This window comes from Stegodyphus dumicola, chromosome 9 (genome assembly GCF_044657685.1).
Source record: "Stegodyphus dumicola isolate Sdum_Otavi_A_Nest chromosome 9, ASM4465768v1".
NCBI classification, from domain to species: domain Eukaryota; kingdom Metazoa; phylum Arthropoda; class Arachnida; order Araneae; family Eresidae; genus Stegodyphus; species Stegodyphus dumicola.
This window is the reverse complement of record NC_140776.1, coordinates 66,059,664-66,078,790: the sequence shown is the minus strand read 5'-3', so window position 1 is coordinate 66,078,790 and position 19,127 is coordinate 66,059,664. Positions and strand designations below refer to the sequence as shown.

At 32.4% G+C, this 19,127-nt stretch overlaps 1 protein-coding gene across 1 annotated transcript in view; it reads right to left on the bottom strand.

Moving 5' to 3' along the window:
• LOC118195958 (midasin) overlaps positions 1 to 19,127 on the bottom strand; it is a 589,327-nt gene that overhangs the window by 36,851 nt on the left and 533,349 nt on the right. Inside the window, exons 84-86 of the mRNA XM_085823548.1 lie at positions 15,030 to 15,194; positions 7,816 to 7,998; positions 5,550 to 5,972 (exon numbers count right to left, since the gene is read on the bottom strand). Of these exons, the coding sequence (XP_085679674.1) occupies positions 5,550 to 5,972; positions 7,816 to 7,998; positions 15,030 to 15,194 (771 nt within the window). The remainder of the gene's footprint in view (positions 1 to 5,549; positions 5,973 to 7,815; positions 7,999 to 15,029; positions 15,195 to 19,127) is intronic.

The window sequence follows — 19,127 nt, the reverse complement described above, 5'->3', positions numbered from 1 at the left end:
TAGATAAACTTCAAAGGGTAGGTCAGGAATAAAAGATCCAACCATTTTTACAAACTGTAACATACACGTAGCCACAATTGCCAACTAAAAGTGGTAGAGATACAAGAAAAATAAAAAATAAAGGAATGAAATTCAGCTTACATGTAATGTTTATTATATATGTATGTGTTTACAGTTCCAGAGTTCTTTGTACTGCAATTACACACACCTCACAATGATAATACACGAAAACACAATTACACATGCCTCAAATGATAATATATAAACTGGCAAATGTGCACTGCTGCCACGATGTCTGCTGTGAATGAGTTCAACATCAGTAGCTACTCCAGAAGAATCAAACAAGAGGGGGATAAATCAGGTAATCACAATGAAAAAAAAAAAAAAAAAAAAAAAGCTTTTCTAGGCTCTAATATGAATGCTTCAAATGATAATGATTAGTACTCTTGAACTCAATACATGGCTAATAGCATGTTTATTTAACACCATGTTGGTGCGAGCTAACATAGATAGCATCTGCACCGACATGTTCCAATGTAAAAATTATTTATTCCTAGTCACCTTTAAAGCATGCTGAAGATCTTTTGAATCACCTTGTAAAATAATAATTCATGTAAGCTGGGAAGAAAGTATTTTCATTAACTTAAACAAATCACTGCCATGAAAGCTAGAATTCTTCATGATTACTTTAGGGAGCATATAGCTACTTATATCATATTTTTGCGTATACTTTTTGCACATATATTTTCACAAAATTTTCTTTGAAAAAATAACAGTTGAGCAGTTTTGTATATAAAATACAAGGCTTTAGATAGGAGTCATTTATCTGCAGAAATACTGATAGGCAGCCAAAAAAGACATATGGATACAACTTAATTAATACTTTAAACAGATGTATATCTCAGTTAATAAGTATTTGAAAGATAGAATTTAAATGTTTTATGAATAGCAGATGGCTAGAGGTAACTACAGATTGGGGGCCAGAGGTAAAATAATACAACTGTCAAAAAGAGCATGAGATCTAGTCTGAGATCTTGGACTCTAGGTTTTAAATATTAAATTAAGGACTTTCAGCATATACTAAGGCATTTTAGATAACTATATATCTCCTACACTATAGCAATAGTTTGGAAGAGACCTCTTTATGTATAATCTAATCTTGCTATGTAGTGGTCCTGTCCACATAGCAAGATTGGTTGGGTCATGATTTAAAGAAAATCAAATGAAAGTTTTAACTGACTAGTTTCATATCCAAACCAACATCTTTTGCATTAGCTAAAGCATCAGTAGCAGGCCAGACCTATCTGATCAACTAACCCATATTAATTACTCATCATACTATAAGATCAATGGAAACAAGCTATGCTAGTAGTATACAGCAACTTAGTGGAAAGAAAGTTTGACACTTCTTAACCCTTTCAGGGCCAGTATATAAAAAAAAATTTAAATTGTGGTAAAATTTTCTTATGAACCCTAAGAACGCAAAATTGAGGTTTAAAAAAAATCTACAGTGAAATCTCAAAGGCCTGTATATATTTTATACTACTGCACCTGTACAATATTTTCTTCCACGTAGCTGCCAATTGTTAATTTTTTAAATCGATTTTTGCATACATTTGATGCGCATCTATAGAAATGGGTGCTTGAATGCAATTCTTTTAAGTATAAAGTCAAAAAGTTGTTAAATTTCTACAGAAATTTAAAATTTTACAAATAAAATATACATTTTTTGATACTTAAATGACATTCCCTAGATGAACATTCTTATGTTAAATATGCAGAAAAAAAAAAAAAAAAACTTTTGAAAGTGATTTAAATTTAATATTCTTATTTTATAAGACATTTTTACAAATATATCACTGCATGTAAAAACCATATCATGCAGTAAGTGAGCAAGTCTGTATAGCATAACATTACAAGGATAAGAAACTCAGCTGAAACGTGAGAATTTACTTTTTTAAAGTAATTATATTTTATACTTTAATACATAAAAAGGTCATGTTTCCTGCGATTATACCTAGAATCTTTTGATTATACACACTTTTGATTATCAAGCCCTTGTAAGGGCCCTTTTTAAATTTTTTCTAAATATAGGTTTTGATATATCATTTTATTCAGGAAGAAAAGTCATTAAACAATTTTACATCTGATATACCTCAAAGACTTATTTATTTATTTTCAATTTTCAACCCCTAAGCCTCTATGCACCCCCTTTAAATTTTTTGATGGATTAAGGTAATATACGATTTTGCTCCTTAACAAGACTGTAATTCTCATCTTAGTCTAGCTCATATCAGATATATTCCCCTTCCTTATTTTGGTAAATATCCTTCATCAGAAGTACCGATATGGTTTTAGGAAGCTCTTTAAGCAGAGTAAGTGCTTCTCTATAGAAAGTTCACTTAGGCATTTTCTTTAACCTCTTCACTAACCTACAAAACTCAAATATCATTTTTCCCCCCTCCAAGGATAATGTTTTGCATCTGAAAATGGCCTTATAAATATTTCTCTCACTTTCACCTACTGTGAAGATCTATTTCAAAAATCGCGTACTTATACCCTTACCCAGAAGAAAAATGACTTCTGTGTTCCTTAGTCTCTTATCTGAAAATTAACAAACACCATCTTCAAAAAGCATGCTTTCAAATACAATCTCCAAAAAGCATATTTCCATTTCAGTACCAGGGGAAAGAGTACCTGAAGTACATTCAAATATGGGAATTACACATACAAATATGGGAATACAAATATTTCCCATATTTGTATGTGAGCTTCTTTTTGTAATCTTATTACAACACTGCTGTGGAGAAAGCATGACCAAATTACTTATAAATCACCTCTTTTAATTTTCGCTGCATTCTGTAGTATCTCTCGGGATTAACAATTTAGGCCCCCTCCCATTAGCATGTTAATGTCAGACGACAATTTTGAAACTGACAAGTTTGTTTTGGGGAAAATGGTGAAGTGGTTATATTAAAATTTTAGCTAAACAAGAGACAAATGAGAAGCTTGACTGAAGTAAGCAAACAATAAGAAGAAACTGAAATACTTTTATTCATTCCTAGAACAGGGTCATAACATGGTCCCCATGAACATAATATTACATCATAAACAACTTATAAATTAATCCTAAGCAGCTGTATCATATTATATCATAAACAGTTGTAATATAAATAAATACTTTCACGCCACAGAGCAGAGAAGTCAGGTGTTGCCATCTATTGGCAAGATACCCACAGTATAGGTGCTGATATAATTTATATACCAGTTTTAAAATCGTATAAATAATCAACTTTTAACTATTCATTTTGATTAAAATGTTACATGGATCAGCACAGGTACATCATGTATTTGCAGATCTTGAATTTCTCCTCCTTCTAATACAACTTATGTATCTTCAAACATGAGACCTTGATGCATTAATTTGATAACTCCAAAACACTGAACATTTATATGGTAATTTAGAGTCAAAAGAAAGCACTAAAAACTCAAGATTGCAGCTTTTGGTGTAAAAAAAATTCTGATGTGGACACCATGACTTTCTTGTAAGCCCTGTTAAATTAATGGACATTTTTTGCTGCACTTCCTTTAAACTTATTTCCTCAAACTTCATTAGTGATGTATTTCTCATTCAATCAATTCAGTTCTCACGTCTTGGCAAGGCAAAAAATACAGAAAAAACATTAATTACAATTAAAAACAGCTAAAAAAACAAAGCACTTTTACGATTAAAATTAGAGTTTCTACGCAAAAACAAACAATTCGACCAGTGAGCAGGAAGACAGACTTTTTTTGGTGTACAAAATTGAAAGTTTACTTTTGGTTCCATTTGGCAAAAATACACTGAAAGCACAAACTATTATTATTAAAGAAAGCACAAACTAACTTAATTCACTATGCTACTAAGAGTTCCAAATATAAACAAACGGCGGCCACTTTAGACTTAGCACCATTTAAACAACTTTTAAATTGCAAAACAATATTAAAATTATAAGATTTAAATGGCTTTCACCAGATAGACAGAAAGATAAAAATGTCAAGTTTAGGGATTATACAATACTGAATTCCACTATACTAAAATTTCAAATTTTAGCATTTCTACAAAGATGAATCAGGGGAAAGGATCTGCTTTAACATTAATAGTTTAATAATCTCAAACCTCAAAAACTTAACATGCATTTAGTCTTTATAAATTAAATTAAAAAAAAATAAATAAATAATCCGCAGTGCTTGTAACTCATGCTTAATTTTGAATGTACAAAATTTCAATTCAGAAAATGCAATGTGGTAAATATAATGGCATTTTTTGTTCTTATATGTAAACGAAAATAAACTTTTAAACAAAAATATATTATATTCATAGCATATTTTAATGGTAGAAGCAAATTAATTTTATTACTGTAGTTATACAGCATTTTCTAAGCCCATGTCAATACTCATTTTACAGTAAAAAAAGAACTGTGAATATTAGAAAACTTTTTGCTTCCCTACTTTTGAGTTCATATTCTGCTCTTTTTTGAAATTATATTGCATGTATCAAGAATTTATCAACCCATGACTTTTCAGATGTTGCATTTCAACATAAATACATTTTCATGCATTTGGTTCACTTATATTCTACACAAGAAACAAAATACATGAATGAGTTTGGCAGTAAATAGGAACACATTCTTGAAATTAGCATTTATAAAGACTTTTCTAGTAAAAAATGGAAACACAGTAAAGAAATAGGCTAAAGGACTCAGAAATTTTGTTTTATATTTCAGTTCCCTAGCAATGAGGATAGCAACAGTATATTTATTAATTTATTTTTTACTCTCATTTAAGAGTGCAAAATTTACTTTAAAAATAATTTTATTGGTAGATAAATACTTTTTCAGGTTTTTCCTGTTTTATCTGATTAATACATTTCCTCCTTGGATCAACACTGTTTTCTCTGTATGTTATTACTATAATTAAAAAATACTACAACAGATTTATAATCAGTAATTCACTTAAATAGTTTTTTAAGTCAGTTAGTTATTTATGTGCAAACAATCCAAATTTAATGTAAAAATGAGAAATGGGGATGCATGAATTAACAGAATTTTTTTTGTATTTATACAGAGACTCCTAAAATTGTAATTAGTGATATCTGCTATAAATTTGATCACGCAGAAGAATTTTGTTGGAACCAGTATGGCTATAGAAACAAAAATTTTCACCCATACACCAGTATGGCTAAATTTTGCATATTTCTATTAAAACGTGCCACACAGCCAGAACCATAACAATGTTAAAAAGTCAAGATAATTAGATTCACTTCTTTAGCTGTGATCACGAAGCAATGAAGAATCATTTAAGCAATATTCTATTGTGCAATATCTTTTAAATATTATGCACAAAATGATAAAAGTTAGGCCTAGAAACATTTCATTTAAAATTAACATAACAAATTAAATATTAAATAACTTCTAAAGATTTAAAAAGGGCAAACAAATACATAAATCTGACACTTCATGAAATAAAATGCATCCCCCCTTTTAAACTTAAGAATGAATGAATTTAACCTTTTTCTCCAGGTTTTTTCCGTTGATCAAAACGAACTGAATCTCCTTCAGCTCTTGGGTATTCATCCTCCTCATCATCAGAAGAAATTTCAATAACTTCCTCATCATCAGATGCTGAATCAGACTGATCTTGAACAGGCCTTGCAGTAGCTTGTTCCTCAGTGGCTATATCAACTGCTTGTGCAACACCTTCTTCTTTTTTCGAGACATGCTCATACACGTCTGCAGATGTCTCAGGATCAGGGCCTAATGAATTTTTAAGACTTTGCTTCTCAACAATAGGTTTATGTTTTAAATTCTTGTCAGTGGAAGAGTCATCAACTACTCTGTTTTCATCAGGTTGCTTTAATTTTGATTTATGCTGCTGATCTTCTCCAGTCTTTCTCACTGCAGCTGATGATTTTTTACCTTCGTGTCCAAAATCTAAATAAAAAATAAAATTAATATTCAAATAGATATGAAAAAGCATAAAACCCTCATTATTTATAAAATAATAATATTGAATAATGAAAGAAATAATTATTCATCCATTTTATATTAAATTTTCATAAATATTCACAATTAGATAAAAATTTTGTTCTATTCTTGTGACTTGCGCTTCCTGGTGTACTTTAGAAGATTTTAAAGCTCAATTTTTTTTCTTTTTTCTTTTTTTTTTTTAATAAAACAATCAGCAATGTCTCTCAACAGAAACATACTTTCAAATTACTTTAAATCAACAGTTCAAGAATAATAAAATAGAAATAATGACAAAAATTTAGAAAAGTCAATATATAATATTTTCAGATGAGACATCTTTCTTTAATTTCAATAGTTATCAGAACTTTGTCAAAACAATTTTTTATTCAAAATATAGTTATGCTAATTATGTATACACAGCTGTTATAATTACAAACAATTGATTTTCCACAGCTTTAAAAAAATTTCATATAAGGGACAATTTTAACTCTTTCACAATCCCTTTGCCATATACAGTCAAAAGTCGTTAATTCGGACACCTATAATCCGGACCTCAAAGCTACAAACTTTCTGCGCATGCGTCCTGTTGACGCATGCGCGTAAGACCTTTACCGCTGCGAATTTGCGTGTGCGCAAAATACATTTACGAATGCGCGTTTAATGTATAACGGACGGGATAAGCTAAGCTAAAATTATCTAATTATCTATTTCAGTTAATGTTGCAGATTGCGTTGTTCCTTAATCTTCAAATTGGATCCAGATTATTATTTTTTTGCAGACTGTTAGAGCAATTTTATAAAAGTAAGCTTGAACTTTTGATTAGGTCAAAAAGAATTTCCGATATATATTTACTAACATGTAAAGGATATACAAAGCGAAAGTATCTTTCGCAGTCCATTAAACAAAAAGTGGAACATTATAATTCGCTTCCGATAGCGAAGAAAGTGACAGAGGTTATTGAAAACGAAAAAATTTCGATTGACAAATTAGTCAGTATTCTCGACACAGCAATTATAGGACTTGAACAGCGGAACTTTGTAACTGAACAAGAAATTATGTCTGTGTATAGAATTAAAGAGAATGTATTATCACATAAAAAACGAAGCAACTTAAACAACTTACAATGAAAGAAATGTTTAATAAAGTAAACAAATAAATATTAAGCTTTTTTTTTTGTAAATTTTGATACCCTTTAGATCATAATTGTTCTTTATTTCGTAAATTACAGTTTCATATTTTTAATTTTATAATTTCTGCATGCCATTTTACCAGATTTAAACTGATGATCTATAATCCGGAATCGCCGAAGTCCCGACGAGTCCGGATTAACGACTTTTGACTGTATTTGCCATGTCTTAGATTTCTTTCAATACATTTGATCTAACAGACCTATATCACGAACCTGCAGTTTTTGATATTTTTTTTATGAAGAAATAAATGATAGCAATATAAGAAATTTCTTTAAAATCTATCTAAAATTCTTATTATATGTTTAACTGAGTTGTATTTAATGCTTTTGCTTAGTTATACATACACATTTTCAAGGATTACATTTAAGGCTTAAAATTTCTTTTATTGAAAGTCCATTCAATATCTGAAAGACATAAATTGCTGTTTTCAAATAATTATGGTTTCATTTGCTTTGACTCAGTGATTTTTTCTTGGAAAATATTGTACATGAAACTTGGTTAGTTAAATTGTTGCAGCTGAAATAATGATATAGCTACTCAAATTTTTACTTATTTTATAAATTTTACAAATTTACTCAAATTTAAATCCGTAATATATTACAATAAAAATTTTCTACCTTCAGATTGTGACACAGTTGAATCTGCTTGACCTTCTCTATGCTGCTCTTTCACATCTTGGGCACCACTCTCCCACTCCATTGGAGTTTCTTTGCACTGTACAGGATCATGAGAACTGCTTTTGGTATTATCAGCAGATGCAATTGCTTCTTCAGAGGTTGGTGTATGGGTAGGTAGCAAATCTACCGGAATGAAAATAATAATTCAAATACAAAGAAATTTATATACCAGTTAGATGCCATATTTCTAAGCTATTACTAACTATGACTGCTATAGTTTTCAATGTACTTAAGAAGGTATACCATTCAATTATAGTAGGCATTTTTGCAACACTATCCATGCAACCCCACACCAAAAAATGTTTCTTTACAAAGTCTTATTAATGATTATAAAAGCATTACTGCATACTTTGCAACATAAGAAAATGTATGTCAAGCAATTCATGCTTGAAAGAAAACATAGCAATTTATTTAAATTAAGTAAAGAGACAATATTTAAAAATTTTAACATATGGCTCATTAAAAACTGTACAAATAATATACATTTTTAGACAACTAAAATCCTAGCTAAGCAAAATCTTCATCTCAAAATGTTAAGTGTAAGAAAGTAATGTTTTGCATGTGATTACCATTCATTTATTAAATACAAACAATGCACACTTTACACTCTCAAAGCATGTATGGTGCTTTATTTCATTAATTTAACCAATTATATTGCTGTTTCTGATGTTAATCTGTTACTTTACTCAGAATACTTTTTGACTCACTAGGTTTTAATAATGATTTTTTGAAAAAATTGTTGATCATTTCTACATCTTTTGAAAAATTAAAAATAGTAATAATAATACTCAGCTTTTTAAATAGTTCAAAGAAAATCTATACTATGTCAGATTAATACCAAAACTGACTTTTACCTGCCTTAAAAAATAACAATCATTTGAACAATTATGTGCAGCCACCATTCATAGATATCGGAACAATGATAATAAAATTCACAAAGTGACAGTGATAATGAAAAGAAAAACATTTTACAACTGAACCTTAAAATCATCCAGAAAAGTATTATGCCTGCGAAATCAGGAAAAATTACAATGATTTATAATTTCTTACCAATTATTTTGAATTTTGTCAGAAATAAACAAACATATAAAAATGATTATTTGTTAGTGCTGCATCCTTGTCATACTGCAAATTTAAGTTCAAAGTTATAAATATTCTGTATGCCGCGATTTGCATTCGAGAATGCAAGTACAACTGGAAATCTTTCACTTTACTGTTTGAAAAGGAACAACTGACTGATTTCATCGCAAAAAAAAAAAAAAAAAAGTGAAGGAAACTATGAGATACATACAAAAAATTCGGACACCTTTCCGACACAATGCTTTCGATGCCAAAGATACCATTATGCGCAGGCAGCGTGTCACCACCCACCTCAACTGTTGTAAATGTGCAGGCCTTCAAGAAAGCTGGGATTGCCAGGAACCCAAAGATTCTGAGCCGAACTGTTGTAACTGTCTTGGGAAGCATACCAGCAACTGGAGGGGTTGTGAGGCCTTCCCAAAGCAGAAACCCAATGCCCCCCAAGTTTGAAGAAAGGGTCATTATCAATAAATCCTACGCCCAGGCTGTTCAATCTGATATTTTCACTGGGAAAATTCAGAAAGCTGTAGCAGATGCTCAGCAGGTCATGAAGAACCTCGCTGATATTATAGCGCTTCTACACAATACAACTACCATGGCTGAAAAGCAAAATACAGTGAGGCCTGAAACTGAGATCAATTATGGATCGTTGGCCCTTAGTAAAAATGAGCCCAGTGACGATCATGACATGGAATGTGCAGAACATTATCACCAAAATTAGCGAACTGCAGGACTTTCTCATACACTACATTTATATACTCATTATATATCTCATACACTCCGTGATATTGCACTAATCACGGAGACACATGCTATGCTAGCGCACTCCCTGAGCATTGCTAACTATCGCAGTTATCGCTGCGATAGGATCAAACATAGAGGCGGAGGTGCCATAATCTATGTTAAATGGAGTTTGGACTCCTGCTTCTATGCTTCTGATAATTCTCATGGGTTTGAAGAAGTAAGGGTAGTTGTATCAGGGTTGCCACTCAAACAGGAGAATGAAATTCCCTGACTTTTCCAGGTATGTTTTGAGAAAATTCCAGTCTATCCGCGTAATGTACGTTGGCTGTGCTTAGAGGTTATTATGGTATTACATGTATTGTGTAGCAAATTCACTTAATTATTCAAAAAATCTCAGAGGACATTTATTCTTAATTATTCTTGGTACACTTTGTTTATTTTTCCACTTAAGAAACTTAATAAAATTTAAGATATTAACATTGGATAACAATTGTACATTTTATTTAATTATTACTCATGATCATCACCAGTTCAACATGAGGCTAATCCAGTTCTTATAAATAACAACACAATGCTAAATAGTTAGGTTAGATTTTAGGTAAATTTAATTTGTGTGAGGTGTCTTCTTAAAAGGCACCTTAACACTTGAAAACATAAATATAATTATAATAGGAGTTGTTTTCTCCACTGAAGATTGAGATTAGAATTTGCCCAATCTGGAATAAAATAAGGCTTTTTTTGCAGACATTCTGCAGCTAAACGAAAGAAAGAAATCTATTTAATGATATTTTTTTAATAAATTGAGGTATTTTATATTTATTTCACAGCACACATAAGGAAAAAATATGTGCATTAAATTTCGTGATGGTATGCCATCATACTGCTAGAATTAATTTCAGGATTATGCCAGAGAAAATTTCCTGAAATTTTGGAAATATTATTAACTAATGATAAATAAATTTAGAGGGAAAAAGCAACATTAAATGATATGAATAACATAAACATAATGATAATTACTTAAAAACTGAATTAGAATAATCAATGAATGATATTTTAGCGAATATAGTTATATTACATGGTTAGCCTAGATGACTGATTACTATTTTTTTATTTTACTGCAAAATGACAAGTTATTTATTAAAAAGGAAAAAAAAAAAAAAAAAAAAAAAAAAGGTTTAAAAAGATTTTGTGGTAAAATCCTAGTATACGGCACGGCCTTCGCACGATTTTGAAAATTGTCGCCAAGAACAAAATGACCCGTTTACTGCTCATCCTCATGTCGCCAAATCCCGCTGTACTATACATAGAGATTATTCTAACCAAAGAACGTAAATGTAAAGAAGAAAAGGTTCAATACACGTAAATGCTATTACGCCGTTAGAATGCGGAGGGAAAATTTGCCAAGGAATTTGGCGACGGAACCTGGCGGCCAGAATTTCCCTCTCCGCGATGTGTACAGGAAATTGAGAAACACGTATTAAGAAGAAACGTTCTTTGACAAAATAGAAAACTACGAAAATCCGTTTCTAAATTATTGCGAAAAATCCAAGAAGAAACGTTTTATCAAAGAACGTTTTTTCTTAGGTCCCCCCCCCTCAAAAAAACTAACCCATGAATTAATTTACTTGCGCCAAAAAATATTTTCTTTTCCTTTAGAGTTTAAAGAAATTTTATACGATATTCATTTTATGAACTCTTGATAACGTGACCTTCGAACTTCGACACCGTTTTCGAGCTTTGGCAACATATATATCACACATGCACAGCTGTTTCTCTCTATGATGGAACGGACCCACCTCTGTTGCAGAGAGGTTTTCCTTCTTTACAATACATATTCTTTGATTCTAACCTTCATGGTACCGTATACTAGGATTAAACCTATTTTGTTTTATACGAGAACAGGTACTTTCTTTAGTTCATGCACTGCACATGCGTTTCTCGAGGTTACTGGAAACCAAAAGTTGCGGGAAACTTGCCTTTCTAAAAGACAATCAAATTGAAGCTGCGAAAATTGGCTCTATGCCAGCTGCCCGAATGATACTCACGCGATACACAATTCGCAAAAAAAGTTCTCTCTTCCGACGTCCTCGCAAAACTCGCCTTTTTTGGCGGGATCGTTGTATGAAATTCCCTGACTTTTCCAGATTTTGACTAAAATACTTAAATTCCCTGAATTTTTTGGTCAGTTTCCAAATTCCCTGACTTTTCCGGTTTTCCCGATTTTCCAGGTAGTGTGGCAACCCTGTTGTATGGATCCCTAATTGGGGAAATATGCTTATATGTGACCTTTATAACACTCCAGATCTCAGGCTGCAAGATCAACACTTACAGAATTTAATAAATAACGCCTTTCCCACTATAATCGGAGGTAATCTCAATGCTAAACACATTAGCTGGGGGTGTCGCGAAACAAATAAAAATGATGAATTCCTTTAAAACTTCCTGTTTAACTACCCATACTACATTTACCCCCCCCAGAAGATTTTACTTTCCAGCCTACTCACCCAAGACAGTATCCAGACATTCTGGATCTTTTACTTACATCTGATAACTTACCGATCACTATGGAAGTAATCAATGATCTTTATTCGGATCACGTTCTAGCACACCTGGGTATTAGCATGCTTGAAGCCAACACCACTTACAAAATTACTGATTGGGACAAATTCAAATCTGAAACTAACAATCACCTCCCCAAAACAGAACTACTTAAAAATACACATGACATCAACCAGACCATCACAAGCATCACCACCTGCATTGATAAGGCGTTGCAAAATTCTACTAAAGAAATTATTAATAAAAAACATCGCTTCAAACTTCCACAAAAAATTTAATTAATTCGCCAATCATGAAATAGACTCCACAAGATCTCCTCCCACTCGCGTAACCCGGCAATTAAATCGCAAATTAATAAACTTAGTCGCAATATTAAAAGGTTAACTGACTCCCACCAGACTAACCTTTGCAATAACAAAATTGAAAAATTAAATGCAGAAGACGGAGAATTCTGGAAGTCCCTCTGCTTAATGAAGTCTACAAAAGCAAGCAACAAACCTCTACAGGACGACACTGGATTCAAATACAACAACGAAGACAAAGCAAAAACCTTTGCCAACCACTTCACCAAGCAGTTCACCCCAAATGAGACCTCTTCAGACCGAAATTTCATTAACTACATTAACATGTTTGTCGATAATTGGATTAACCAGCTCAGTGTCAAAAATCTTCCTGTTTCCACCTCTCCCACAGAAGTTAGCTCTATTATAACTAAGCTTCATAACAGAAAAGCACCTGGGAAGGACAAAATTTCTAATTCAATGATTAAGCATCTGCCTGGTAATTTCATTAACAAACTCTGTAGCATTTACAATGCCTTCCTGTACCTATGCTATTTCCCAGCTGAGTGGAAACAAGCGGTTGTCATCTTAATTCCCAAACCCAGAAAAGATAATACAAGAGTGGATGGGTTTTGCCCAACCAGCTTGCTTCCTGCACTGGGAAAGATCCTAGATAGGATTATCTGCAGAAGACTACAGCCAGCCCTAAACGTGCTTCCAAACCAGCAGTTTGGTTTCCATAAAGGGTTGTCTACCATCATGCAGCTTGTCAGAATCGTTGAATTTTTAATCACAGCTATTCATAAGCACCAGACAACTGCTTTCTTTATGCTGGATGTGGCAAAAGCCTTTGACCGCGTCTGGCATAACGGACTTATCTTCTATGTCAGGCAGGGTGATGTTTATTCTGAAAACACATTAATTAAAGCCGGTGTCCCCCAGGAAAGCATCCTTGGGCCTATTATCTATCTTATATATGTTAAGGACTTCCCTATGATTGAAAATACAAACTGCATCAGTGCCTGCTATGCATGGATACTGCCATTCTTTCTAGTTCACTTAATCCACGACATGCCATGATCAGAATACAAAACCTCACACACGAGATAGAGGAATGGTGTCGCAAATGGAGGACGTCCATTAATGCCACAAAATCCAAATTATTACTGATAATAAGACTGATAAGACGGCACAGAAGAAAAAAACATTGATGCAGATCTGACCCTCTTTAATGAAACAGTACCTAAAGTCAGAGAGGCTACAATCTTAGGAGTTTGTTTTAATGGCTCGTTTACATGGAGCCCTCACATTTCTATGACCATTGGGAAAGCCATAGGAGTCTCTAGGAAGCTCCGAAACTTCTTTGATGCCTCCTTACCACTGGCTCTTGCTCGCAAGAAGAACATTTACACATGAATATTAAGACCCATCCTTACATATGCCTCCCATGCATGGTGCTCTGTTCCCACCTCCGTTTTAAATAAATGGCAGGTTTTCCAAAACAACTACTTACAAAAAATCACAGGAGCCCCCTGGTTTGTTCCCAATGAACAGCTACACAGAGATCTTAAACTTCAAAGTCTGGTGTTATTCATCAATAAATTAAACAATTTTTTAAACAAAGCCATCACCAGCACGGAGGTAAATTATTCAGACAATTTTAAGTACGAGCTCCTAGAAATTGACATCAATTTAAGGCCCTATGCAACCCACATTTATCGGAATCCCTCATAAAAAATCTTAACTTCTTGCAGCCAATTTCGAAGTATCAAAGTATGATATTTTCATTTACACTGGCCTGGGCCACATCTATACAATCTTCCTGCACTTCACTGTCAAGGTACTCCTGTGAAGCACTGTATGTTATGTGTCCTCTAACCTGGGTTATTTGAGGTACCTGTAATAGCGGGATATATTTCCTGCTGAAACAGGCATATCAAAAGTATCAAAGTATTCTGTATGCCCAGGAGATTTCCAATTATATATACTATGGGTTGAGGAATATACAAGCAAAAGTTGTACACTGTGGTGAAGGATATATTAGTGACTTTAGAATAGATATATTAGTGTGGTGAAGGATATATTGTACTGAAAGTGAAAAACATCTTATTTTTCACTTTCAGGAAGAGAATAAATTAATTACACAAGGCAATCAAATCTTTATAAAATACTCCTAGGTACTCTGAGGAAGACTGCATTAAGCTATGAGATATCTGCTCAATTAGATATATTACATATATATTATTAGTCACAGAAATCACTCATTTAAATAATCAGAAACTATACCTCAAAGACTAAAATGTGCCTTGCATTCTTCAATATCACATGAAAAAATAAGCTACATATTAAACCTTTATTAAATTAATAATTTAAGAAATATCATATTAATTGCTTTTAATAAATAGTATATTTAAGCAGTATTATATAAGAAATTTAATTAACATTATGCTTAAGATGTTTAAGTTAAAGATGTAGGTTATAAAAGCTTACCATTTCTCTGATCATCAGCAGCAATTTCCATTTTCTCATTTTCTTCAACAGGTTCTGCTGAATCACAGCCTTCAGTGTCGTCTTTAGATTCAACATTATCACTAGGTTTGTCATTTCCTTCTTCTGTCTCTTCTTGCTCATTTTCTGCACTACTGTCTTCATCTTCTAATAAGTTACATTTACAAATAAATCATTAACTTTAAAGTACAAAGAAAGAAAATGCAGAATATGTTACATATTCTAAAAAAAATTAAATATTAATAATTATCGTATTTTCCGTGCACAGTGCACATTTATAATTTCAAGCTACATTTTAAAATTTTTAGGTATATTCGCTGTATAATTTGCACTCTATTCTTTATGAAGAAACCTAAAAGATACATGTGAAATGTTCTTATCTTTTGAGGTCACTTATTTGAAGATTTGTCTTAGCATTCTGAACAATGGTACACCTAATTGACAAGTTATAAGGGGAACAATATGTCTGTGGGTTAAATGCTTGAGGGAGTAAGTATTCTTGCAAAGAGGATGGATTGTATTAAATGCAAGTGTAAAAAAGAATGCTATTGTAGGGTTTCAAGAAAAAGGAGTATATAATTTGGAGTAAGACTGCATTTTAAAGGTCAATGAATTAGCTGAATTAGGATTCAGATGTTTTCTTTTTCTATAGAGGCTTCTGAAGTGAACTTCGAAGATTTTAGTTAAAATACAGCAGGCCCAGAGTTCTTTTTAGTAGTAAATATGGCTCCTGCCAAATGAAATCACAAAGTGCTGCTTTCAAATGCAAAGTCATTCAGTTTGCAAAAGAAAATAGAAATCGTTCTGCAGCAGGGATGTTTAGAGTTCGTGAAAGATGGAACAAATGATGATGAATTATTTATGGATCAGAGTAACAACAATGGTGAAGATGAAACAGAAATCGCTGATGTGCCTGAAGACATAACAAAAAACAAACTTTTCATTTTATCCAGTAATGAAAAGTTTTTAAATTCAAAACGTATATCATTCTTTTAAATAAACTGCATAAGTGCATGTAAAAAAATCTAACCTTTGTATGCTGATTTTTTCCTTATTTTTAATCTATCATTTTTTATATTCGGCATATAATGTATAGTGGTAAATTTCGATCATATTTTTAGTGTTAAAAGTTATACACTAGAATATACTGTATATAAATTCCACATTGGACTGGCATGGTTTCAGAGAAAAATTCTACATTTTTCTTCAAAATATTTTAAATTTTCAAACGTTTTAGAAATACTAGAGCATTTCAACAATCCCATATCAGTCTACCTTCAAATCCAGAGATCTGAATTAAAATCAACATCAATTCAATAATGATTTTTGTGAAATTTAAATTTTATTTATCATATTCAATAATTATTTTAAGATGAATATTTTAAAACTGCTTTATTTGATAAATGATATGCAGTAATTTCCAAACTTCTCATGTTATTCCCCCCCCCTTTTTCAGGGATGCGATTCCCCGCCTTTAGAAATAGAGACAAAGAATAGTTAATGAAATCAAAGACAGTGTGTTTCTGATTAGACAGAGAATAAAATTTCGCTAAAATTTTTGGGAAAGAACGACACAGAACGATAAAATTTAGAAATGCTTATTCTGAAATTGTTCTAGTTTTGACGAAAAAGAAAATGGAGATGTTGTTGTGTCTATGATAAAACCTATTCAAACAGTGCCATGGATGAAGAAGACAGCCCTAGCAATCTATGAAATGTTATCATCACCAGAGGTTTGGTGTCTTAAACAAGACCCCCAATTTTTAATAATTCAGCAAGGATGGGCAGATAATCAAAAATGCGAGTAGTTCTCAGTTCTATGTCTGGGCAATTATCACAGTTTCTGTAAGTTGTTGTTACATATGACTTTATTGGAAAGATCAATCCAAACATAAAACAGCTCATATATCATACATGAACACTAATAAATAATAAAAAAGAACAAACATTAATAAAGTAAGAATCAGGATAAATGAACATGAGAACAAAAGTAAAAAGTTAAAAATTTAAACAACAAAGAAAGGAACATAAGAGATGCATTCTTTACAAGGATGCTTTACAAGCTCTGGCATTCCAGTATAGTTTACTTATCTCACCACATTTCTGAGACTGTTATCTAGTTCTGGGCATATAAGAAGATGCTCTGCATTCATGATGCCCAAATTGCAAATTTGGCATATACTAGATGGAAGGGTGCCAATTTTATTAAGATGATGTTCCAAGTAATCATGACCTGTTTGCAGTCTGAAGTTTGTCACAGCTTCTTTATGGGGTTTTTGACAAAACCTTTTTCATGCGTCTTGAATCTTAGCCCAGGATTTGTAGTTGTATTGTAGTTTCTGCATGTTTTCCTACACTTTCTGTCAATTTTCAATCCTTTCTGATGACCAGTTCTAAGACTGACAATGTTTTTGGTTATAAGTTGATCTCCATTGACGTTATGGAGCTGGTGCTTTACTTGAATTGAATACTCCTTCAATCTATATTTGGCAATAGCATTTGAATCCAAGAAGAGTGACATTAACATTATTATTATTGTTGAGATTTCGAGTCTTTTGATAGTTTATATGCATTCTTGTTACCTGTGATGTTGACATGCACTGGCAACCATTGAAGAATGCAGACCTTATCTAACTTCTGAAGCTCCTTTAGGGAAAAGTAGATCCCGTTGGTGATCACAGAGAGCTTCTATCCAAGATTGCATATAGAGCTGCCTTCAAGTCACAGAAGACAATGAGTCCTTTTGCTAGCTCAGAAATTGGAAGGGATTTATAAATGTCAAGTGTACCTCTGCTATTGCCAGAAGTTCACAAGTGAAGTTAGAGACTATGGCTCCAACACCAGTTTTGGGTTGATAAGTAGTATCGCCTGGAGTAGTCAGAAATACTCCAGAGCCTTCAAAAGTGATTGTCTTATCAGATGAACCTGTATAACTGTAAACAAAATCTTCTTTTTGGATACTGCTCAAAGGTCCCGATCCTTTTTGCTTTAATGATGCCAATCAATTCCTTTTTATTGCATAACTCTTGAATACCATTTTAGAGTTCATAGGAAGCCTGGAAGGAAACATTGGCTCTTGAAAGATGGAAAGTTCGTTGTGATTGAGGTTGAGAACTGCTCTAATATCTTTGTCAAATTACATAGGAGATGACATTTTCAATTTAATGCTTCCATTATAGTTTTTAAAGGGTTTCCTAGCGATGTATTCTGGTACACAGCTTTTTGCCTTGTTTGTAATTTTTATTACAAACAATATTACATATTTACTACAATTAATTATTTAATAATTATTCTTTTTCTGGGGCTTTTAAGGCCACATTCCTGATTACTTTTAAATTATTGGTAGAAGACACTGCACCAGTAATGATTTTTAAGGCCTTTAACAGGCACTTTCTAATTTCCTCAACATAGTCCTGGAAGAATGAGCTCAAATGGAAGAAGGATACTCCATGATTGGTCTAATTAGTGAGATGTATGTTGTTCTAAGTGTCCAAGGAAAAAGCTCCTCACTTTGTCTCGTGAAGACGTTTAATGATTCTTAATCTTTTCAAAGGTCTGTCAGCACAGGTTTTGAGATACTCAGTGAATCTCAATTCTGCATCTAAGGTGATTCCCAAGTATTTTGGGCATGATGTCTTCTTATGCATTTACCTTCACAACATATAATTTTGGTTTCATGTTTCCTATCTGTTGAAAAGACACAGGTAGTAATCTTTTCAGTATTGATCTTGAGTTTTAAGCTCTGTGACCATCTTACAGTCTCATTTAGAGATTTCTGGAGGATTGTTTTAGGTTCATGAATATCTCTGCTTGAGTGCCAGATCACAATGTCATCTGCATGACAGGCCACTTCAGTAGCTTTGTCAAGGTTAGGGTGACTGTTGTTCACATATACATCTAGTTTATCATAAATTTTACGAAAATGGAGATAATGAAAATTAAAGGCCAATTCTCAGGCATTTAGATTATTGGAGAATTTAAACAGATATGAAGTAGTAAGCAATTAAAAACAACAGAAATGACCTAGAGTCTGAAATATAATATATGAAAAATCAAAAACAGATACTAAAACTGAAAATC